The sequence below is a fragment of the Dama dama genome, chromosome 8, assembly GCF_033118175.1.
Source record: "Dama dama isolate Ldn47 chromosome 8, ASM3311817v1, whole genome shotgun sequence".
In the NCBI taxonomy this organism is placed as follows: domain Eukaryota; kingdom Metazoa; phylum Chordata; class Mammalia; order Artiodactyla; family Cervidae; genus Dama; species Dama dama.
Genome location: NC_083688.1, coordinates 9,346,835 through 9,370,744, shown reverse-complemented (window position 1 = coordinate 9,370,744; position 23,910 = coordinate 9,346,835). Strand labels below are relative to the sequence as shown.

Below are 23,910 nucleotides of genomic sequence, written 5' to 3'. Positions count from 1 at the left end.
GGCCAGCCCTTGGTCTGTCTCAAAGGTCGGGCTTATGGTCTGGTACCGAGGCAGACCCAGGCCAGAAGGGCGCGGCCACTAACAGGCAATGGGGCTGAGCAACACGGCCAGGCACATTCAGGCTGCCAGGGCTAAAGCTACTGTGTGCCAGGCAGCTGCTCTTCCATTTGTCCTTCACATCACTCCTGAGAGGTAGGAGGCAGGCACCATCATTCCCAATTTACTGCTGAGGAAACTAGACTCAGAAGGGAGAAGCTTCAGGTCAAATGGTGATGGTGGAGGCAGGACTAGAACTCAGGTCAGCTCTACCGCCAGAACTCACGCCCTGTCCTGCCTGGCGGCTTCCACAGCCGCTTCCCAGCCAGCAGCTCTGCGACCTCACGGCACCTTGAGGATCGGGTGAGGTCATTCCCAACACGGCGATGAGAAAGCCCAGGCCAGATTGCCCCCCAGCCTCGGCAGTGCTATCAACACACAAAACCAGCAACTGGACCTGGAGGGCTGAAGGGAGGCGCCCAAGGGAAGCAGAGAGCGGAGAGGTGAGGGAGCCGGCCTGGGGCTGGGAGCCCTGAGAAACGGGCTGTGTGCCGCATGCCAGGCACTGGGTCCTGGTTTGACTGGACGCCGCCAGGTTCCCTCCAGCGCCAGGTGCCCAGACCATTCCAGGCCCTCATCAGGCCCAGTGGACTTGAGCCTCTCCCGTCACCCCTTCACCCTCTTAATACAGTCAGCCAAGCCACCACGAGTAAATAAACAGAGGAAGCATCCTGGTCTGGGTGACGGGTAAACTTGAGTTCTAGCCTGGCTTCTGACCCTGACTGGGCCATAGTCCACTCACCTGAGAAACCAGAAGGTGGAAGGGAGTAATCTTGACATACGGGGTTGCCTCCAGTATTAGGTGGGACCAGAGAAGGACTTAGTGGCTCAGTTGGTAAAGAATCCACCTTCAATGCGGGGTTCGATCCCTGGGTTGGGAAGATCCCTTGGAGAAGGGAACGGCTACCCACTCCAGTATTCTGGCCTGGAGAATCCCATGGACTATATAGTCCACGGGGTTGCAAAGAGTCGGACACGACTGAGTGACTTTCACTTTCACTTTCAGAGAAGGAAGGCTGAGCTGGGCCAGGGGGCCTCACACCTGGGTGGGACAAGGTCAGTGTCTCCCTCCTCTTCTTCTCCATGCAGTGACTCCGTCCCTGACGATCCTTACCTTGGATGGCTGAAGCCCAGCTTCTTCCCCTGAGGCTTGTCCATTCTGGAAAAGAGAAGAGAGAGTGGGGAACACTGTCAGAACTTACCAGAGTGGCACAAAGCAAAGACAGCCCCTACGGGGCACCCCGGCCCTTGGATGCTCCCAGCGGCTAGAAGGGCCCTGGAGGCAGGGGCGGGAGTTCTGGGAGGGCACAGGCCTCAAGCCTCCTGCAGTCACCCCGACTCAGGCAGCCCATTTTGGGCACCCCTCTCCCATGGTCTCTGCCTAGAAAACATCTTATCTTTGAAGGTCTGGCTCAAATGTCACCTCCTCCCAGTGAGAAGGAAAGGACTGTGTGTGTGTGCCAACTAACCAACTCAAGAGGCCTCAGTTTCCTGATCTGTAACATGGGTATTTACATCCACCTCCCAGAGCTGACGTAAGGGCTGAAGGAGACAAAGTCTGGGAGAGTGTCCAGCCCAGAAATGCCCTGGCCCTGCCTTCTCTGGGACCCCTCTCCATCCTTGCAAAATCACTGCTACTCCCTATGAGCCTTCATTTTACCACTTATCACAATGCAGGGACTACTGACTCATGGGCCGTGCGTGCTAAGTCACTTCAATTGTGTCCGACTCTTCGCAACCCCATGGACTGTAGCCTGCCAGGCTCCTCTGTCCCTGGGATTCTTCAGACCAGAGTATTGGAGTGGGTTGCCGTTCCCTTCTCCAGGGAATCTTCCCCACCCGGGGATCGAACCCATGTCTCTCAGGTCTCCTGCATTGGCAGGCAGGTTCTTTACCACTAGTGTCACCTGGGAGCCCCTCCTAATAAATAGGGAGCCCGGGGAGGCAGAGATTAGGCTTTGGTGCTAACAGCTGCTCTCTTCCGAGCCCCTGCTGCACGCCCAGCTCTGCGCTTGATGCCTCACACCTGTGGCACCATTAAACCCTCCTGACCTGGGCGGTAGGCCCGGGTCCCATTTGGCAGAGAAAGAAACTGACGCGCAGAGGGGCCTCGTGATGGCACCTAAGGTCACACCACTGCTAAGCAGGGATTCAAAATCCGGTCTCTGACACCAGGAGGTACTCAAGAGGACTGAGGATGAGAAGCCCGGTGCCCAGCCAGGGCAACAGAGAGGCAGGCACGGGAGCTCGCCCCTGGGCAGTCCTCCAGGCACCAGATTTCGCCCTCTGCTGGGTGCTGTCCACCCTGGGTACACCAACCCTTTCCTGTGTGATATGAGGTGAGTAATCTACCCCATCCGGGCCTTGGGAAGCTAAAAGGAGCTGTCCGCAGCCCTCCTGCGCAGCAAGAGTGTGGAGAAACCAGGAAGACCCAGGACTTTGGAGCCAGGGGCCAAGTCCACAGGGCAGCTGCAGTCTTGTTGGCAGCAGCGGGCACAGCTGTGCTCTCCCCGTTATATAATCTCCCCGCTCCTGGAGCAGCACTCCCTCCCCAGCACTCCCTGGACATCCTGCCCCTTGAACCCCCTTAATGCCCCTAATCCTCCCCAGGGGCCAGTATTCCGAGGCCCCACCATATGTGTTCTTCCTCAGGAGCTTGGGGAGCAGGACCGGGTGGAACCAGGCCTGAGGGGAGGAGGAGGTGTGATGCCTTTGTAGACGGTGTTCCACTTCACCCAGCATTGTAGACTCTTGACATAACCCCGGATGGTAACAAGGGCCTACACACCAGCCTCCCCCATTCTAAGCCCTCACCCTTCCTAAAACTCAACTGCAATCATTACACTTGAGTAAGACTCCCCTGGTCACTCACTCACTCACTCCTTACTGAGAACTTTCTAGGTACCCAGCCTCAAACTCTTCCATGGCTTCCCACTGCCTGTGGGATAAAGCCCCAGCTCCTTGGTATGGCATTCAAAGCCATCATCTCCAGCTCCCACAGGTGATTAATGTGGGTTCTGGAATCTGACCTTGTGGGTTCAAATTCTGGTTCCTATCACCTGCATAATAACCCTGAGGTTACTTCATTTCTCAAAGCTTCAGTTTCCTCATCTGTGAAATGGGGATAAAAATAATGTACCTCACTGGGTGGCCTTAAGAAGCAAGCAAAATAATGTCTCTAAAATACATACATCCAGGGACTTCCCTGGTGGTCCAGTGGGCTAAGACTTTACATTCCCAATGCAGGGGGCCCAGGTTTGATTCCTGGTCAGATCCCACATGCCACAACTAAAGATCCCAAGTGCTACAACTAAGATCCAGCACAGCTAAATAAAGAAATATTAAAAAAAAAAAAAAGTACACCTGGCATATAACTGGTCCACTAACAATCACCATTTATTACTATTCCTATTTTGGAGCTAAACTGAACAACCTGAGACGCTGAACAGACCAGCGTGTCCCCAAGCATTTGCACGGTGGCTCCTTCTACCAAGAAAATCTTTCCTGCCCAGTCACTTCAGCACACTCCTGGTCTTTCAGGACTCAGTTAAATGTCTTCTCCTCTGTCCACACAGCCTCAAGTCCTTTCCTCCCTCCTCTGGGCCTCACAGCACCGAGCAAACCTCAGGGAGGAGCCACGGCTTGTCCAGTATTGTCTCCTTGGCACCCAGCTCAGGGTCTGGCACATAGCCTGTCAAATGAAACCTCAAACCAGCAAAGAGAGCAAGGAGGCCACAGTAGGTTGTTACTCCCATTTTTCAGATGAGGCTCAGAAGAGCTGAGTGACTTAACTGCAGCCCCTCCGTTAGCAGGTAACAGACATGGGGCTATGACCCAGAGTCACGTGCATCCCCAGTGAGAGAGAGCAGGAGGTGGTGGGCGAACCCAGAGGAGGGTTACAGAGAAGTATCTTGGAGGATTCAGGGAGCCTGTTTGGCTGCCTCCAGTCCCAGGGTCTGGCTTGGGTACCATCCTGATGGAACCCCAGGCCTGTAAGAGCTGATGCACAAGGTCTCTAGTGGGGAATGGGCGGCCCTGGAGAAAGGATTAGGAGTGCAAAGAGGACCAGAGGTGACCTTCCCCTTGAAAGCCAGGGTCCTGGGAAGACAGGGCGCATCTGCCCTTCTGGACTGACTGTTGCACAGAGGGTGGAAAGAACACAGGTCTGCAGCCACAAAGACAGAGTCCCTAATGCTAGCTCTGCCAGCCACTCACTCTGAATGTGTCTGTCACATTACTTCTCTGAGCCTTGGTTTCCTCACCTGTACTAGGAGGGCAGGTCTGTCTTGTTCACAGTGACACCCTGCTGGCTGGAGAAGTACCTGTCACATTGTAAGTGCTCAATAAATATTTGCCGAATGAATGAATAAGGACCATGATACTGACCTTGCAGAATACTGAATGAAAGACCTTGTCTACGAGTCTGGTACAGGAAAGGGCTTCTAGCCTCTTAGAGGATGGAGACTCACTCTCCTCCCACTTCCTCAGAGAGCAATACTCATGGGCACAGCAACCGAGGGACCCCAGGCCATTATTTCCCCTCCCCAGAGGTCAGAGATGGGTTCCAATAAGCATCCTTCCTTCCCACCCAAGCCGCTCTGTCTTGGGAAGAGAAGCGTCCAGGGCAGTGTCTGGAGAAGCCGGGCAGCAGATGGACAAGGACGGCACGTGCCCCACAGGCAGGAAGCAGCCCCAGGAGTTGGGTTCAGAGCCCAGCACTGGCAACCCTGCCCGCTGCTGGAAGCTGGGGGCCAGGTGCCAGGGCTGGCTGGCACTACTAGCCCTCAGCCAAGGTTGGACAGGAGAGTCTGCCAACATCCGGAGCCTCTCCTGGAGTACCTTCCACCTGGCCAGCTTGATCCCAGCTCTTGCCTGTCCTTAAGACTCCCCCTACTGGGTAGAAGACAGTGAGAGATCTGGGTTCTAATTCTGACTCTGACATTAATTCACAGGCCAGTTCTGTCTGAGTTCACTTGTTCCATATGAAGACAGGGGTAATAATCCCTACCTTGAGAAACTGTTTGGAGAATTATTTGATTTTAATAAGGTCACAGTGCTGAACTGGGGTGGATGGCACAGAGTGAAGCTCTGCACCCAGCGAGGCTGGGCCTGGGGCCAAGGTTACTGCGCCCAGCAGGGCCAGGGGAAGGCCCCAGCAGAATCCTCACCCACACTTCCAGTGGGTTGACTCCACCTGGGCCACACCCCAGACAAGGCCCTGCCTCCGAGCAGCCCATTTTCAGCAGCGTCACAGGGAGGGCAGATCCCAGGCCTCTGCCAAATGCCCTGCCAGTCCTCGGCCTGCCTCCCTCCCGGCCAGGAGCCTGTACCTGCAGGTCAGGGTGCTGTATCACTTACATGTCACCTGGGCTGAGAACAGCGAGGCCCTGTTCTCCAGTAAGAACCTGCACCCAACCCGCGCCCTGGCTGCCCCGTGGCTCCTGTTACCCAAACAATAACACCGAGTCGCCTGGCACCTCCATGGAGTGGGGAGGAGGAAAATAGGCAGTGCTCCTTAGGGCTCTGCACCCTCTCAGGCCCAGAAAGCAGAGGCCAGAACTCAGCCCTGGCCAGTGGAGAAACAGAGGTCCAGAGAGGCTACGGAATGACTGAGGGTCATACTGCGAATCTGAGGTGAAGCTCCTGGAGAAATCACAGCCCCCCTTAATCCAAGGAAATAAGCCCACCTTTTTTTCCTCTCAAAGTTCAGGTGCAGTAGGACTAAAACTGAGTTGAGTTTCCTGTTTAAACCTGGTCCCTGCCTCAGGATTTCCCAAAGAGAAGCAGGAAGCAGTGCCCTAGACTGGGAATCAAGTTTCTGGGTGTCTGCCTTCCAGACTAGTATAACCCACGGTAAGTCCCTCCCTGGCCTCTCCTAGTCCACCTTCCTCTAGAGAGGCCTAGGTCTCAAGGGTGTGCCAGGACAAAGGAATTTACCTCTGAGCACCACCACCACCCCAACCCCTTGTGCCCCAGTCCCAGGGGGTGGGCAGCCTGTGGATAGGGGCTGCAGAGGGCCATGTTCCTCAGTTGGGAGGGTGAGTCAGCGGGAGAACTTCTGAGCTGTGCAGGGCCCGTAAAAACCCCATGGCAGGAATCCCAGAGCAATTTACTCCAAATTGCGCCTTCAGGTTGGTTACCTAATCTTGCCGCGCCCACCCTCCAATAGCCAGTGTCAGCCATGACCATCCCTTTAAAGGGGCAGCACACTCTGGGTGCTAGGGACCCAGGATCCTCACTCAGCTCTCAACCAGCGGCCCTGAGAGGCAGGGCACTTGGTGGTTGCCCCAGGTAAGAGAGGGCAGAGGAGGGGATCTAAACGGGGAGGGGTCCGAGCCCCAGCCAGAAGAAAATCACTCTGGGTCTCAGGCTCTCTGAGGTTTCCATCGTCGCCCTCATATCCCCACATCCCTCTGGAAAGGCAGTATCACCTACTGTCCTTCCCATAAGGAGGCTGAGGGGAAAGTTTTCTCCATCTGCTGGTTCAAGGGCTTGACCTTGACCCTGGAGGGTCAAAGGGCACAGGAAGAGCAGGCCTCTGCAAGGTTAGGGCCTAAACCACAGTATCCTCAGAAGGCAAGAGTTGTTTCTGGAAGAGGCAAAGGCCAAATTCTCTGGAGGCCCAACCCTTTCTATGGGAGGGGGCAGGAACCAACGACCTCCTCATCTCCAGGAATAATTTTCTCAGGTCTATGGGCTTTTCCCCATTCTCTTCTCCCCAGCCTGGGAGAGGTGACACAGGCGTCCTCTGAGCCTAGCCTGGGGCAAAGAAAACCAAGGGTTTCAGCCCCAGACGGGCAGAGTCACCCCAAATTCCACAACTGCGACGATCAAGAAGGAAAGCCTTCTAAGGTCAGCAGCGGAGACACTGGGAGCTCTTGGGGTAGGGCCGCTGTGAGACATCAAGAAGAAATTGGGTGGGTGGGTGGGGGTCCCATGACCCTTGTCTCTTGTAGAATCCAAGACATCTGGCATCCCAGCCCCGGGCCGTGTGCCCTAGTGAAGGAACCTCCTACAGCTCCGGGTACAGGTCCCAGGTATGTGTGGGGTGAGGCGGGGGTCAGATCTAAGCGCAGCACGGGGTTCCCTCTCCGGGGTAAGGGGCTTCCTGGGGGCTTGGCAGAACGGTGCCTCGCGCACACACACCCGGGGCATTAGGGGGTGGAGCCGGAGACGAGGCTGGAGACCGGAGGGCACTCCTGTCCTCGCGGGCGCCCGCCAGGCTACAGCGGCGCCGCGGGCCGCCCCGCCCCTGTGGGGACTCGGGCTTGCCGGCCGCCGGCGCCCGTCCCCCGCCCAGCTCACTCACCTCCGGGTCCAGCGGCACCAGCTCCATGAGCGGCCAGGGCTCCTTGAGCTGGGCGAGCGGCATCGCGCCGCCGCCGGGCCGCCCGCGCTCCACCGGCGGCCCGAGCCGCGCCGCCGCCTGGGTCCTGAGGCCCCACGCCCAGAGACCCCAGCGCCCCCTTTCTCCCCGCCGAGACCCCCTTGCGCCGGCTGGGCCGTCCGCCGCCGCCGCCGCCGCCGCCGCGGCACTAGCACTTCGGCTCCCTCCGTCACCCGGCGCCGCCGCGCCCATTGGCTACCTGCGCGAGGGGGCGGGGACAGCGAAGCCCCGCCCCGGCCCCCGCGGCGCGGCATTCCCAAGGAGGACCGCCGCCTCCGCCACGCGGGGAGTGAGGGCCCACGCTCCGCCCAGCCCAGGAGAGGTCCTCCTGGCTCCTCCCTCCCAAACCCGGTCCCCGGGGCCCAAACTCGTTAGGGCCACCGATCTCCCCACACTCAGCACATTTGGAATAGTTCCCCAAATGCCCCCTCTCTCTCCAGCGGGCCTTATTCCCTTTACCTCCCCATCTCCCCTCAACGCCCCCCCCCCCCCCCCACCCCCAGTCAGACCGAATGTCCTAGGCCTGACCCAGGGAGAAGCTGGAAAGGAACTTGAGCCCTACTCCCCTCGTTGCGAGGCCCTAAGACACTCCCCACATCCCACTCCCCCGCCCCCAAAGCGACACTGGGATCCTCTGCGCCCCAGCTCCGGGCAGGGTACGGATCTTCTTTCGCCACCATCAGGGCCCACAGTGCCTGCAGACTGATGTCTTAATAGGCATGCTTTGCTCTTTTAAGCCAAGTCTCTCCAGAATCTCTCCAGCTGCAGACCTGGCTCTGGGCTGATTTGGGTTTGCGCCCCCTCTGGGGAGGCCAGGGCCCAAGCTCCCAGGATCCACCGACGCTTGGGCTGCACTTGTAGTAAGAGACCAGGGAGAGGGATTCCCACTGGAGAGACTCAGCCTCCATCTAAAGCAGTGTTAGGGGTCCAGGTGTGGTGAGATTCACACCTGGAAGAGTGGAGAGATGGGTTTGCGGGTTTCATGGAGGGGGAAGAATGGCCATTTGCAAAGCTGTTCTAAGGCAGGATTATCAGAAGCCTTCTTCTGATCAGGCTTCACCAACTTATGACCTCTGTGGATCCTCACCACCACCTGGTTTACACGTCATAAAACAGCTTCAGAAAGATGGGGTGACTTACCTGAGGTCACACAACAGGTCAGGAACAGATTATAGGACTTTGATTAATCAAAGTCAATGAAGGTTTCTACTGAATCCACATGCTCCTGCTATTCCATGATTTTCCAAGGGTAGCACCTCAACTGTTGAAGTGAATTGAGCTTTGAGTGGAAAGACTTTGGAACCTAACAAATCTGGATTGGAATCCCGTCCCTGCTACCTCCTTAACATTGGAAAACTCCTTTCATGTCCCTAAACCTGTTTCCTTATCTGTAAAAAGGGAATTATGATTCCAATCTTTCTGGTATATCCTGAGGACAAATTTAATTCAATAAACATTTATGGATATATATTACATGCCAGGCCCTCTTCTTGAGCATGTACTGTAAAACAGCCCCACTCCTAGCAATGAACAAAAGAAAATCCATGTTCTCATGGAGTTTACATTTGGTCTGGTGTGATTAGATAAACAATCACAGCTAACATTAACACAGCGTTTACTTTGGACCAGGTACTGTTCTAAACACTTCATCTGTAAATGCATTTAATCCTCACGACATCTTTATAATGTAGGTGCTATTATTATCTGCAATATACAGATGAAGAAATTGAGGACAGAGAAGTTAAGCATTTCATTTGTTGGGTCCCTCCAAGGTTACACAGCTAGAAATAGGTAGAGCTGAAAGACAACCCTGGTAGTCTGGGCCCAGAGTCTTGTTCACTCACTTGGTTACCTCCCTGATGAGGGCCAAACCGGAGGTAACCTGGGCCAGTGTTGACACCTGTTATTATCATCAGCATTAGTTATCAGTTGACCGGAGCCAGTTTCTGACATCCCAGCCCCTGCTGCTCAGGGACAGTGTTGTAATATTTGGACCTAGTTAGACTAAAAAATTGTTGTTTATCTGAATTCAGATTTAACTGGGTATCCCATTGATTTGCTAAATCTAGTCATCTTACTCAGGGCTCAGAATAGATTGCACACAGGTGCCAAATATCTGGCTGGAAGCTAGTTTAAATAAATTAAACTTGGGAAGAGACATTGAGACCCAGAGAATAAGGGCAAAGGACTGGGTGAGGAAAATGAGGTAGATGAGTGGGAGGGGTATAGATGAAGGGAAAACTGAAATGATTTTGCCTTCAGTCTGCCCCCTTCCTGAAGCTGCTGGTCTCGTCCTTCCCCTTCTTACACGAAAGGATTCCCTATCAAGTGCATCATCTCCATCTAAAGATCCAGTAGTGATTGTGTTTTCCTATGAATATTTCATTTCCTGTGTCCTCTGAAAAGTATTGGGGAGGCAGCAGGTCATGATGGAAAAGGGAGCGGAGGGTGGGGGAGGAGACAGGACTCCTGGGCCATGCCTGGGAGCTTGGGCAGGTCAGCTTGCCATCATTGTAGTAGGAATGTTGCGGTCACTCAGCAGAGAGCTGTAGACACCAAGACACCAATCTATAGCCTACAGTGTGCTGATCCCACTGCCACCTCAGTTCACCGTTTTCTCCATTTCTCTCCAGGCTCCAGCCTCACTGACTTTCCTGCAGTTCCCCTGCCACAGCACCTTCTTCTTTGTTCTTGAAACTATCTTCCATATTCCTCAAGCCAGTTTGTCTCCACAATCACTTCCTCCAGGACATCTTTCTTTACCTCCCTGTTGTGGACAAGGGACACTGCTCCTGAGTGCTCCTCAAGATATGAAAATGAAACTGTTAGTTGCTCAGTCGTGTCCAACTCTCTGAGACCCCATGAACTGTAGCCTACCAGGCTCCACTGTTCATGACATTCTCCAGGAGAGAATACTGGAGTGGTTTGCCATTTCCTTCTCCAGGGGATCGTCCCAGCCCAGGGATCAAACTCAGGTCTCCGGCAATGCAAGCAGATTCTCTAGTGTCTGGGCCACCAGGGAAGTATACCTCAAGGTATACTTTTGCATTTGTTTTTGTGATTACTTGATTAACATCTGGCTCTCCAATTAGACAGTAAGCTGTGAGAGGGCGGCAGTCAGCTCTTCTTGGCTCTTTCCTGTTTTCCTGGCACCTGACACATTGCCTGGCACATAGGAGATGTTCAGCGAGGCTAAATGATATGTCCAACATCATCTGGTTACAACACAGCAAATCTGGGACTCGGATCCTATTTTCAGGCTCTGAAATGCTACACTCTGAGGTGTGCATAAATTCTAGCTATGATTACTATTCATAATAGGATGAAAACAGGCTGTTCCGGGCAGTCACTTGAGGTGTTTGTTAAATGAATGACTCATAAGTGTGTGCTGGACACAGGTGAGGTTCTTAGTCTGTCCCCTGTGGAAGAGGTTATTCTGGCCTGGAGCAGGGGTCTGAACTGATAGGGGCTGAGCACTTGGTTTTAGGTCCTTCTCCTGCAGCCTGGCCATGAGCTTGCTATAATGTTCAACAGTACAGGTTCTGGATGCTCCCTGACCCAGGAAGGGAGTCTGTCATTTTTTTCTTGGTCTTTCAGTAGAGAAAGGTATTGGCACATGTGTCTCCTGGCAGCAGGTAGAACAGCATGCGGAGAACGATCATAATGGTAGTTACCTTTAACCAGAGCTTGGCTCAGCATTTAAATAATCATCATCATCAGCTATGACAGCTTATTTTTTTTTGACAGCTTATTTTTTTAATCTGGATAATTAAACATTTAAAAAATATTTTATTTATTTATTTGGCTGCACCAGGTCTTAGTTGTGGTACACGGGGTTTTCAGTCTTCGTTGTGTCATGTGGCATCCAGTTCCCTGACCAGGGATCGAACCCCTGTCCCCTGCATCAGCAGATGGATTCTTAACCACTGGACCACCAGGGAAGTCCCAATGGTATTTTCTCATCTTTCTTTCATGGCATGCCTCTCTACCAGCAATCATATTGTATATTTACCAGTTTATTGTTTGTTTCTCCCACTAGAAAAAAGCTCCATGAGGTAGGACTTGTCTGTTGTGTTTACTGCTACTCGCTGGATATGGCAGATATGGCAAGCCCTCAAAATAGGCTTGTGAACAGAGCCACACCAACCTGGACTCTAACCCCTGCTCGCCCGCTTCCTAGTTGCATGACTGAGAATTCTGGTTAACGCCTCTGAGTTTGTTTCTACATCTGTAAAATAGGAGTGGTTATGAGTTATTAGGTGAAGTCAGGGAACAAAATACCTGTGCAGTGTCTGGTAGACGATCAGTGCTCACTGGAAAGGGTATGTAACAATCATAGACTCTCTCCCTTCTCTCCAAATTCTTGCCCCTGAAAAGTAGGAGAAGGGCAGTGGACTGGGGCTTGGGGGGCTCACTGGATGAGTTCTCCATTGGTGTGAGATGAAGATGTAAGAAGAGGCTTCAGCTTGAAGGAATTCCCATGAGTGTGATCAGTTCAGTTCAGTTCAGTTGCTCAGTCGTGTTTGACTCTTTGCAACCCCATGAACTGCAGCACGCCAGGCCTCCCTGTCCATCACCAACTCCTGGAGTCCACCCAAATCCATGTCCGTTGTGTCGGTGATGCCATCCAACCATCTCATCCTCCATCATCCCCTTCCCCTCCTGCCCTCAATTTTCCCAGCATCAGGGTCTTTTCAAATGAGTCAGTTCTTTGTATCAGGTGGACAAAGTACTGGAGTTTCGGCTTCAGCATCAATCCTTCCAATGAACACCCAGGACTGATCTCCTTTAGGATGGACTGGTTGGATCTCCTTGCAGTCCAAGGGACTCTCAGGAGTCTTCTCCAACACCACAGTTCAAAAGCATCAATTCTTCTGGGCTCAGCTTTCTTTATAGTCCAACTCTCACATCCATATGTGACCACTGAAAAAACCATAGCCTTGACTAGACGGACCTTTGTTGACAAAGTAATGTCTCTGCTTTTTAATATGCTGTCTAGGTTGGTCATAACTTTTCTTCCAAGGAGTAAGCGTCTTTTAATTTCATGCTTGCAGTCACCATCTGCAGTGATTTTGGAGCCCAGAAAAATAAAGGCAGCCATTGTGTCCACTGTTTCCCCATCTATTTGCCATGAAGTGATGGGACCAGATGCCATGATCATAGTTTTCTGAATGTTGAGCTTTAAACTTTTTCACTCTCCTCTTTCACTTTCATCAAGAAGCTCTTTGGTTCTTCTTCACTTCCTGCCATAACTGTGATCAAGAGGCTGGTAAAGAATGAGGCCAAAAGCCAGGACATCTACTTAAGGCTGTTGGTCAAGCTGTACAGGTTTCTGGCCAAATGAACCAAATCCTTTGATCAAGTTGTGCTAAAGAGCTTGTTCATGATTTGCACCAATCAGTCACCTCTGGCCCTTTCCCAGATGATCTGGAAGATGGAATTTCCTGGCCGGGAAGGCAAAACAGCTGTGGTTGTAGGGACTCTAATCGATGATGTGCCTGCCCAGAAGGTACCAAACGGAGGGTGTGTGGACTGCCCCAGGAGCAGCTGCACCCAGAGCATCATCTCCAAGGCCTGGAGCAAGATCCTCACCTTCAACCAGCTGGGCCTGGATTCTCCCAAGGGCTGTAGCACTGGCCTGCTCTCTGGTCCTGGTGAAAACTGAGAGGTGTACAGGCAAATCCTGCGTTCCAAGGGCTAGAAGTTTAAGTGTGCCGGAAACCAATGGGCCAGTTGCTGCTACAATAACTAACCCCAGACCCTGCCTTGTTAGTAAAAAGATTTTGGACACTGGAGAAATAAATATGAGGCCAAAGGTAGTCAGAGAAGAAGAGGAGACATGGTAGCATCCAGATGAGACAGTCCCAGAGCTACTGGAGAATTAGCTAATGGGCTCCTCCGCTGACCTAGAGATGGGACCGGGGGTGGGAGGGCAGAGAGAGGCAGAAGCTTCTCGCTGCAGGTTACAGAGGATGGGAGCTGGCAGGAGAGGGAGATACAGTAGTAACAAGAGATGAGGATGGAACTGGAGACAATGGGCAGTGAGTAAGCAGGGGGTCATCGACAGATACTAAATGGGCAGGTATCTGCCAGGCACTGTTCTGGGCACTGAGGACACCGTGGAGGAAAACAGAGAAGGTCTCTGCCCAATACTGGTGGGTAAACTATGAATGGCCCGTGGACCAAATCTGGCCTCTTTTTATGTGCTTATGAGCTAAGAATGGTTTCTACATCTTTAAAAGACTGAAAAAAAAAAAAATCAAAAGGATATTTTATAACGTGTGAAAATTATGTGAAATTCAGATTCCAGAATCCATAAATAAAGTTTTATTGGAGCACAGCCACGCTCCGTTTACGTATGGTCTAGGGCTGCTTCCACACTACAACAGCAGTGCAGAGCAGTCGCAACAGAGACCATATGGCCAAGAAAGCCTAAAATGTTTACTAGCTGGCTCTTCAGGAGAAAAAAAAAATTTTTTTTTTTTTTTTTTTTGTCAACCCCTGCTCTAGGAACTTGCATTCTCTTTGGAGAAATGGTTAAACAAGCAGGTAAGCTAATTTCAGAACCAGCCGGCATCTGCATTTCCTCACACCCTGCTTCTGCTTCAGCCACCTTCCCCGGGAAGGGAAGTTGCTCCCTCCCAGCTGGGATGTAATACAGCAAGAGAGGAACTGGGGTCATTGTGATCAGGCCCCTGCTTCCTGGCCAAGAGGATCAAGCCTTTTCCTGGAAGGAAAAAGTCACTGTCAGTGATTTGTGAAGTCCAGCACCCACTAGATCCCCTTCCCCTATCTCAGATCCTCGATCTAGGAACAATTCCTTTATGACTTTGGAGGAACTCGTCACCTTTGTCATCAAGGTCTGCCGTCTGGGTACCTGCCACCTGTGTGCAGTATCTCCTTCTTTACAAAGTCTTCTCTCACACCATCTCCTTGAGCCCTTACGGGATAAGACATGGCTTGGGATTACCGTTCCCCTACAGATGAGGAAACTGAGACTTGGAGGGAGGACCTGACTTACCCAGGGTCACATAGCTTGAAATAGCTTACAGAGCCAGAATTAGAAAGTAGTGCAATGTCAGCTTTGGAAGGGCCTTTGAGACTGTCTCAGCCAGAGATAGGAAACTGATGGCCTGAGGCAAGAGGTGAATCAGGTAAGGGTGGTGGCCAGTCCTCCATGTGCAAGACAGAAGGCATGCATTGTCTGTGGAGAAGTTTAAAACATTAGTGAAACTGGGTGCGTCAGCTTTTATTATCACCATGCCCTGGCAATTCTAAACAATGTCCTTGGTGATAAAACCCTCCCTCCTGAAGAGATCTTTATTGGTCTAACTTAAATTATATATGTGTGTGTGTGTGTGTGTGTGTGTGTGTAGGCTCCAAATTAGTACATTTTATCACCTAACCTTTCATAAATAATACATTCTACATGGAAGCTAATTTGAAGAATTCCCAGTTACACAACTGGCCCCAATATACACCTTCAGTTTGAGAGTTCATAGCAGGTCAGCATCACTGGAGCTCCCATCAGAAGTGTTCATGTCCCTGTGTCCCTTCATTTATCTACATTTTTAAAGTCTTTATTGAATTTCAATATTTCTGTTTTATGGTTCGGTTTTTTGCCTGTGAGGCACGTGGGAACTTAGCTCCCTGACCAGGGATCAAACTTGCACCCTCTGCATTGGAAAGTGAAGTCCCAACCACTGGATGCCCAAGGGAAGTTCCCATGTCCCTGCATTTAAACAGCAGATTTGAAATCAATAGTGATAGCACAGTGATGGTAAAACAGTAAATTGTTACTGCAGTTCTGTCATTCTCTGTATAAATCATTCTCTGAACTTGACAAGTTGCCTCTTTTAGAGGCATTTGTCGTGTGTGTATGTCCCTTTTTGTTAAAAAAATAAACTAATGTAACCAAAAATTATTAGTCCATTACTTTGTTCCCCTTTGTATTACAATTTTTATTTTATTTTTTACAATTTTTATTTTAATTTATTAAAAATTTTATTGGTCTGAGTGCATACATGAGGTTCAGTAAAAGCAAGTTTTTACTATTTTTGTTGCTTTTCTGCCATTATTATTATTTATTTCATGATTATTACTGAAGATAATTCTTGTCATGTTGGCCTTAAAAAAATGATCTCTTCTACACACACTACTGTATACAGGATGGATAACCAACAAGGACTTACTGTATAGCACAGGAAACTCTACTCAATATTCTGTGATAACCTATATGAGAAAAGAATCTAAAAAAGAATGAATATACGTATAACTGAATCACTTTGTGGTACACCCGAAACTAACACATTGTAAATCAACTATACTGCAATAAAAATAAAAATATTTTTTAATACTTACCAGAAAATATAAGTTAAAGAAGTTAATGAAAAATAAAATTTGATACCTCAGGGGGAAGAAAAGATACATTCTGGGTGTCAAACATACCAAGATCACCATTGGTCTGAAGGCAGAATAGGACCCACAGACAATGACATTGTTATCTTCTCAAACATAATCATCATTATTATTTTATTGAGCCACCTGCTTGGTGCCAGGCACTGTTCTAAGGTTTGACATGTGTCATCCCGTTATTTCCTCCACTCAAAAAATATTTATTAAGATCCTACCCATGTATGAGGCATCATGGTAGGTGCTGCGGATATGACAGTGAACAAAGTCAAATGCCTTCTCTCTCTTACTCTTGAACCACTGGGCCTGGAGGTGGAATGGGTGTTCTCTGTGTGTATCATCATGTTTTAAGAATAAAGCTATGGTGAGAATATAAACTGATATAGTCATGGAGAACAGTATGGAAATTCTTTAAAAAAACTAGGAAAAAAAATTAAAAAAATAAAAAAAAATAGGGAAAAAACTACCATATGACCCAGCAATCCCATTACTGGGCATATACCCTAAGGAAATCACAATTCAAAAAGACACATGTGGGGCTTCCCCGGTGGCTCAGTGGTTAAGAATCCGCCTGCCAATGCAGGAGACGTGGGTTTAATCCCTGGTCCAGGAAGATCCCACATGCTGTGGGACAACTAAGCCCATGAGCCACAACTACTGAGCCTGCACACTAAGGCCCAGAAGCCTTAGACAAATGCTAAGACAAACTCTCTGGAGCCTGTGCTCTGCAACAAGAGAAGGCACCACAATGAGAAGCCCACGCACTGTTGAGTTTTTTTGGTGGTGCTCCCCTTAAATTCTGCATCGAAGATGGTTCCTCATTAACTTCCTTCTAACAACCTCAGCCTAGTCCTGTCCTTGCTCATGTAACCCTTTCAACAATCATGTGAAGTAGGTGCAATAATTACCCCCATTTTACAGATAAGAAAAGTGAGGCACAGAGAAGCTAAATGATTTGCTCAAAGTTATTCAGTTAATTAAGTGGTAAAGCTGGTGCATGAAGTTCTCTTAGAGTCCATGCTCTTAATCCCATTTTACATTTTGTTTATATTTACATTTTGTGTAGTTCATACGGTTGCTAAGTATCTCAGATAACTTGAATTTAAATTAAAAATACAGGGAGGCACATTCCGCTGCCCCCCTGGTCAGGGAAAGCCCCGGGAGGCATAGCCGGAAAGGCAGCCACCCCCTCACCTGTCACACAACGCACACTGGCGGGGAACCTGGGGTTAAACCATTCATAGATGACCTGCTTCTGGGCTGGAGTTTCCTGTGTAACACAGCAGCTTCCTTGCTGGGATCTATTGAAAGTCAGAGAGAAGGGTTTGTAAAAAGAAACTGTATATAAAAAAAACCAAACAGACAGGAAGAAGAAAATTTAAAATAGAACTTTCCAGCCTCTTTAAAAGTCAGGCTACCTGGGCTCACAGTCCAGTTTTGTGACCATCAGCAGGCAGCCTCTCTTAGATAAAACAAGCTCATCAGATTACCACAGTCTCCACCACCCCCTATTGTACCAATGCCTCTTCCCTTTCATTCACTTGCTACCTGACTGCTCCTGGGGGCTTGGAATTTGGACCCCTAATGTACTTCCATTTGGACTTCCATTTCACAGATGGAAGAATCCAAGCCCCAGAGGGGAAGACGTTTACCCAGTTCACACAGTACTTTGAGCTGGACTCCAAGCCAGGCCTTACACAGCCCTTCAGTGACGAGTCACTTGTGATTTTACACTTGATGGGGGCTCAGAAAGGGGGTTTCCAGACAGATCAAGCTAACCCCTATTTCCTGCGCACCTCCCACTTGTTGTCTTCAAGGTGGGCGTTTCCACATCAACATCTCATGGGAATCTCCCAGTGACTCTGGCAGGTCAGCCTTGACTACCTCTATCTTACAGGTGAGAAACTATGGCTCAGGGGCTTGTGACTCTCCCAGGAGCTCACTGCAAGTATGTGGCAGGTCTGTCTAACTTCACTAGCTTTCAACATAAGAACAGAGGCGTCCACCTCTTGCTCCCTCCCAAAGGCCGCCATCTCTCGCTCTCGCTAGGATTTTCTTAGGCTGAGGCTGGAGTCATGGCTGGTTACATTTACTCTCTTCCAGAAGGATGCCGATACAGGGCAACCTGAGAGTCAAGCTGGAGTTGTCAAAAATACTGATACAGGGACTTCCCTGGTGGTCCAGTGGTTAAGAATCTGCCTTGCAATGCAGGGGACATGGGTTCGCTCTCTGGTCGGGAAACTCAGATCCCACATGTCTCAGAGCAATTAAACCTGCACTTCAAAACTACTGAGCCTCCACACTTCAGAGTCCTCTCCACCACACACCACAATTAGAGACCCTGCACGTCCCAAAGAAGATTGTGCATGCCACAATGAAGACAGCCAAATAGATAAAGATTTAAAAAAAAAAAAAAAAGCCTATATGCCAATCATGTGCTAGATGCTTTTCAGAGTTTTTAGTATTCTCTTCTTTTTTTTTCTCTTCTTTATATTTATCTGCATCCTCTAAAATTTCCACAATGAATAAAATATTTTATTTTCCTGTGAAAGGAATTGCTTGATCTAGGCCAAGATCATTTCAGTAGAAATGATTCTACTGAAGGTGTGGGGAAATGGGGAGCAATATCCCCGATCTGCAGTTAAGGAAACTGAGGCCCGGAAGGCTGGCCCAAGTCACACAGCTAGGAAGTGATGGAGTCAGGATGGTGTCCAAATCCAAGGCCTGTGCTCTTTCCATTCCACTTCTCTGCCTACCCCCTCTCTTTTTTTTCTAACACCTTGTTCCACAAAGGAGTTTAGGCAACTTATAAAAATACAAAAAAGAGGGAATTCCTTGGCAGTCCAGTAGTTAAGACTCAGCACTTTCACTGGAGTGGCCTGGTCTCTGGTCATGGAACTAAGATCCTGAAGATGCATAGCATAGCCAAAAAAATTAAAAATACATAAAAGGAACGAAGCATTTATCTTAACTTTCCTGTACACACTGTTTCAGGAAAATCAAATAATGGATGAGGAGAAGTTATTCTTTATGGAAGAATGCCAGCTAATGAATGCGAAAAGAATGATAGAATTATTAATAGAAAGTCACCATTTTGTAACACCTAATGAAATAATGGATCATCAGTGGATGCTGAAATTAACAGATAAAACTTTGGGGGGAATTCTATAATGAAGAGATTAGGCCAAGGGCCCTGAAACCATGAATCAGTCAATAAAAATATTTCAAGTCAATATTATGTACCACTAGATATGACATAATAACATCATCGCCAATAAGGTATGCTTGCCAAAGACATTAAACCTAATCAAGCTCTGGGGCTTCCCTAGTAGCTCAGACAGTAAAGCATCTGCCTGCAATGCAGGAGACCGGGGTTCAATCCCTGGGTTGGGAAGATCTCCTGGAGAAGGAAATGGCAACCAACTCCAGCATCCTTGCCTGGAAAATCCCAAGGACAGAGGAGCCGGGCAGGCTACAGTCTGAGGGGTCACAAAGAGTTGGACACAACTGAGCGACTAACACACACAATCCAGCTCTAGATCTAACGTTCAGTCTACTGGAAATTCAAGAGACAGAAGAACAAGGTAAACTACACCATCAGGAAGCAATCAGTCAAAACTTCTGGGATGTGGGAAGCTTTATAGAACAAATTCTTTGGTTTCCTTTACAAATAAATAGCATGAGAAATGAAAGAAAAGTGAAAACTGTTACAGATGAAAAGTTACTTATGAGATACATCAACCGAATGAACTATGTGAGCCTTATTTGAGTCCTGATTGAAACAAACTATTAAAGAAATCTGAACATGAACTAGGTATTAAAAGGTTTTAAGGAATATGTATTAATTTTGTTAGGTATGATAGTGGCATTGCAGTTGTATTTGAAAAAGCCCTGTCTTTTAAAGACATATGCTGAAATAATTCCAGTGAAGTGATATGATGTCTGGGGTGTGCTTTATAATACTTCAGAGCGAAGGAAAAGTGGGAAGGCAGATGAAACAAGATTGGCAAAATGTTGATAATTATTGAGGATGGGTTATAGGTATGTGAAAATTTATTACATTCTCTCTACTTTCAAGTGTTTGAAATCTTCCATAATAAACAGACTTCCCTGGTGGTCCACTGGTTAAGACTCCACCTTCTAATACAGAGGATGCAGGTTTGATCCCTGGTCAGGGAACTAAGATCCCACATGACTTGGGGCAACTAAGCCTGCACTCCACAAATACAGTGGAGCTGGACTACCATAAGACCCGATGCAGCCAAAAATAAATAAATGTTGAAATATTCCATAATAAAAATATTTTTAAAGGCTAAAAATAAGTAATTAAGAAAATTGGGACAAAGAGAAAATACCGATCCAGCAGTAGAAAAGTTCTGGGACTTCCCTGATGGTCTAGTGATTAAGAATCTGCCTGCCAACACAGGAGACTTACATTCGATTCCTGCTCCAGGAAGATTCCACATGCGGTGGAGCAACTAAGACCGTGCACCGCAACTATGGTGCCCACTCGCCTCTGCAACAAGAGAAGCCGCTGCAATGAGAAGACCGTGCACCGCATCTAGAGAGCAGTCCCCACTCACCGCAACTAGAGAAAGGCCACATGAAGCAAAGATCCAGCGCAGACAAAAATAAGTAAATAAAAATTTTAAATAAACAAAATGTGGATTTTTTTTTTTTTAAAGTTCTGAGTTTCTCAGCAGTCAAAACAAAGATGGAGACAAGAGTCATGATGGCCAAATGTTGAGAAAGTCTCTTGCCTGCAGTTTTTGAACCCTTACTCAATCACATAAGAATGGGCCCTGGGTCTGGAACTCTTCCTAACCAGGAGATAAAGAGCCCACGCAACCAGTGCTGGATTTATCACCTTGTGTGGGTTTCTTTCCTTGTTTCAGGTGTCACGAGTACTCGTTCATCTCTGCTTAAAGCATGTCGGTCATTTGGCATCGAGTCAACCCCATTGCTGTATCTGTCCTCCTCTTAGAGAGGACAAGGTCCTTCCCCTGTGGCACAAAACGGGGAATACAGTGAATTTCCTGTGCTGATCACTGCGAGAGAGCCCCAGGCAATGAGAGACCAACACCCACTCCTGAAGTTGATCTTGTTCTGTCTTTTCTCTACTTGAGTAAAGCATTGTTCTATCTGGTGCTTGACTGCTTTGTGTCTCCCTCGAATACTCAGATGCCAAAAGGAAATGGGTAGACGTGTTTATAGAGTCTTCCCCTGGTAATGATAACTGGTGCGTGGGTACTCTGCTTGACACCAGGATTTCTAAAGCCAGCAAACCAGCACAGTTTGTTGTAACCAAAGAGATTCTGGTGATGGCAAAATTCCTACTCAATATGGCCTACCAGCAAGGGGCCAGTCATCTGTCCTGATTTGGGCTATCATGAGGGACTTGGAAAAAGCAAGGGCCAACCGGAGGGAAAGAGGTGAGCCTTCAAGGACAAGGGGACTGGAGAAGGACACAGGAAAGACAGGGCACTCTAGGGGGCGGGTACTGAGTGAGCAAGGGTAGACAGGCTATCTCATCTTCATAAAAGACAAAGTAAACAAAATGCACGCGAACCTGGAGAAAGCTCGTCTTTCTTTGCTCCCTTCTCACCCAAAAGAAATCGATCCAACTGCAAAAAGCACTGACAGGAAACAAAAAGCTTTGTTACCAAAGCTCTCTGGAGGACACTGCAAAGGGATTGATTACGAAGCACAACACATGGCAAGACCTCTTTTTCAGAATCCTCCCAAATCTCTCTTCCTTAAAGTTCCACACTATTACAACAGCTCCCCAAGCTCTCCCTTTTTTCTCTTTTTTTCCAAATTCTTGACCACCCAAACTCCGCCAGCTCCCCTCCCTCCTCTCAGTAGCAGCTTTTCCTGAGTGGGACTGGAAGGAAATTCCTCCAGGTCTCTCCACTCTTCTGCTTAGGTCTATTCGTCTCCCTCTGCCCTCCTTACAAAGGCTCCTTAGAACTAAGCCTGGGGAGGAGGAAAAACAGTGCATATTTACATGTGAGTATTTTTGTCCTGTTGCATGTTTAAAAAAAGAAAAAAAAGGTTGGAAGGAAAGACACACGAATGTTAACAGGAAGATGCCAGGAAAGCTTTGGAATCAGATAAAGTCGGGTCCTGGCTCTGCCACTTTCTAGCTGTGTGACCTTGGGCAAGCCTCACTGGAGACATTTCTTCAAACCTCAGATTGCTGTTCCGTGAATGACTTAGCATGGTATCTGGCATACAGTAAGTGTTCCATAAAACATAGCTTACAAAATAAAGGAGTTAGCTGGTACGAATATGGTGCTGCCTTTATCCATATTTCTTGCCTTTATCAAGATTTTATTTACATTTTTTCCAATAAGCACATATTTGTAATTTAAAATGAAACAACATGAAGATCACTACAAACATAAGCATAAAACTAAATGTTTATCAGTAGAATATCAAAAGAATTATGGGGTACCTGTATTCTGGAATATTATGAACTCCTTAAAAATGAAGTATCTCTATAAATGACACACACTATAAATGTCCACAATATACAGCAAGTTGCAAAACTATATGTGGTTTGACCCCTTTATGTATGCCTGTGTCTTTATACATGTTAAGCAATTATCAGTGAAGATGTTTTTCAATTTTCAAACCCATATTTTGTAAAGTTTAATTAAAAAATATAATATGCATGAACTACTTTTACACAAAAGAGAAACACTGAAGGGGCTTAAGAAACTGGCAGAGTTTCTAGCTGTGTTTCCCAGGCCCACAGCAGAACGGAACACCAGAAAACAAAAGGACTCCGAGATTCTGCGCACCTCAGCCCAATTGCTGAGCTCCTACCAGCCACTAGGCAGGGCAGGAAGGGTTAACAGGGCCCCTCATCTTCGTCCTCTCCCCACGTCCTCTTTTGCAGACTGCAACAGAAAGAGGCCGGTTGAAATTGCTCCATTTCGCCCCACGGGGACCCCTCTAATACCTCTGCTAAGGAGAGTAAGGTTTGTGGGAGCCAGGAGGGTAGGAGGAAGAGTGAAGGCCCTGGGGCCTGAAGATCTTTCTAGATGTATGTGGCCTGTGGCCCCCAAGACTTCCTCTCCCCAAACTGAAGATGAGGGCGGGCTCTGGAGGGACCACAGGGCCTTCCTGGGTTCTCAGGGTGGGGCTCACTCTGCAGCGTGTGGGCGAGGGGGCTGCTGAGCCCCCCAAACACTTGGGGCACAAGCCTGAGAACTTCCTGGAGTGTGGGGGAAATGGGTGTCTTATCAGCGATCTCTATAAAAACCATATGGGGCCCCCATCAGCCCTCTCTATAAACACCATGGCCGACAGATCAAGCCTCAAGATTTCCTGGCTCGTTCCAAGAAACCCAGGTCGGAAAGTGGGCGGGGTTCCTGCTTCTTTCTTCCTCTCGGCCCCCCCAACCCCAGGCCTTTCCCGCTTTGGGGCCCCAAATCCAGGCCCAGCCCTAGGGCCTGACCATTCACCCTCCAGGTCTAGCCGGCCCTGCGCTCGCTCACTCAAACCACCTCCGGCGTCCGCCCAGCCCCCAGTCCCGCGCCTTCCCTTCCCCCCCACCCCGTTTCCGCGTAGTTCGCGCTCCCGGCACCCTGCGCGCGCCTCGCGTACCTCCTCGGCCCGCGGGAGCGCTAGCTCGGAGGCCCCGCCCCCAGGGCCCCGCCCCAAAGTGTCGCCCGAGGCCCCGCCCCCAAATCCCCGCCCCATGTGCCCGCGCTTGCCCTGTTTGCCGGTCCCCGCCGTTAAGGGGACCCCGCTACAGGTCGAGCCCTGGGGATGCTTTCAGTCCTTGAGACTTGCGTTCGGATGGTAGGGAAGGGGATTCGCGGCATTCAGAGAAGCTCGGAGAAGACGCAGGCCCGGAAGCGGAAGCCGAGGATGAAGCGGGCCGGAGGTCCGGGCTGTGAGGACCTCAGTCCGAGCCCACGCCCACCTCCATCCCTCCGGGCCCGCGCACTATGGGAGCTGGGACTGGACGCTCGGTCTGGGTCCGGCGGGCTCGGAGCCTGAAT

At 49.4% G+C, this 23,910-nt stretch overlaps 1 protein-coding gene and 2 long non-coding RNA genes across 4 annotated transcripts in view; 1 reads left to right on the top strand and 2 right to left on the bottom strand.

The window, feature by feature from the left end:
• RPS6KA1 (ribosomal protein S6 kinase A1) overlaps positions 1–7,517 on the bottom strand; it is a 37,432-nt gene extending 29,915 nt beyond the window's left edge. Inside the window, exons 1-2 of the mRNA XM_061148293.1 lie at positions 7,406–7,517; positions 1,211–1,255 (exon numbers count right to left, since the gene is read on the bottom strand). Of these exons, the coding sequence (XP_061004276.1) occupies positions 1,211–1,255; positions 7,406–7,468 (108 nt within the window). The 5' untranslated portion in view covers positions 7,469–7,517. The remainder of the gene's footprint in view (positions 1–1,210; positions 1,256–7,405) is intronic.
• On the top strand, positions 6,301–14,047 carry LOC133060664 (uncharacterized). The gene is made up of 3 exons (XR_009693801.1): positions 6,301–6,387; positions 7,053–7,133; positions 13,994–14,047. It is a non-coding gene; the product is annotated as an uncharacterized LOC133060664 (long non-coding RNA).
• Positions 14,048–14,555: 508 nt separating this feature from the next.
• Positions 14,556–23,531, bottom strand: LOC133060662 (uncharacterized). Of its 2 annotated transcripts, none has more exons than XR_009693799.1 (3): positions 23,510–23,531; positions 17,090–17,196; positions 14,556–14,687 (listed from the first exon to the last, which is right to left on the bottom strand). It is a non-coding gene; the product is annotated as an uncharacterized LOC133060662 (long non-coding RNA). The 2 variants fall into 2 exon arrangements; XR_009693798.1 differs by lacking the exon at positions 23,510–23,531 and adding an exon at positions 20,763–20,946.
• Positions 23,532–23,910: the final 379 nt, after the last annotated feature.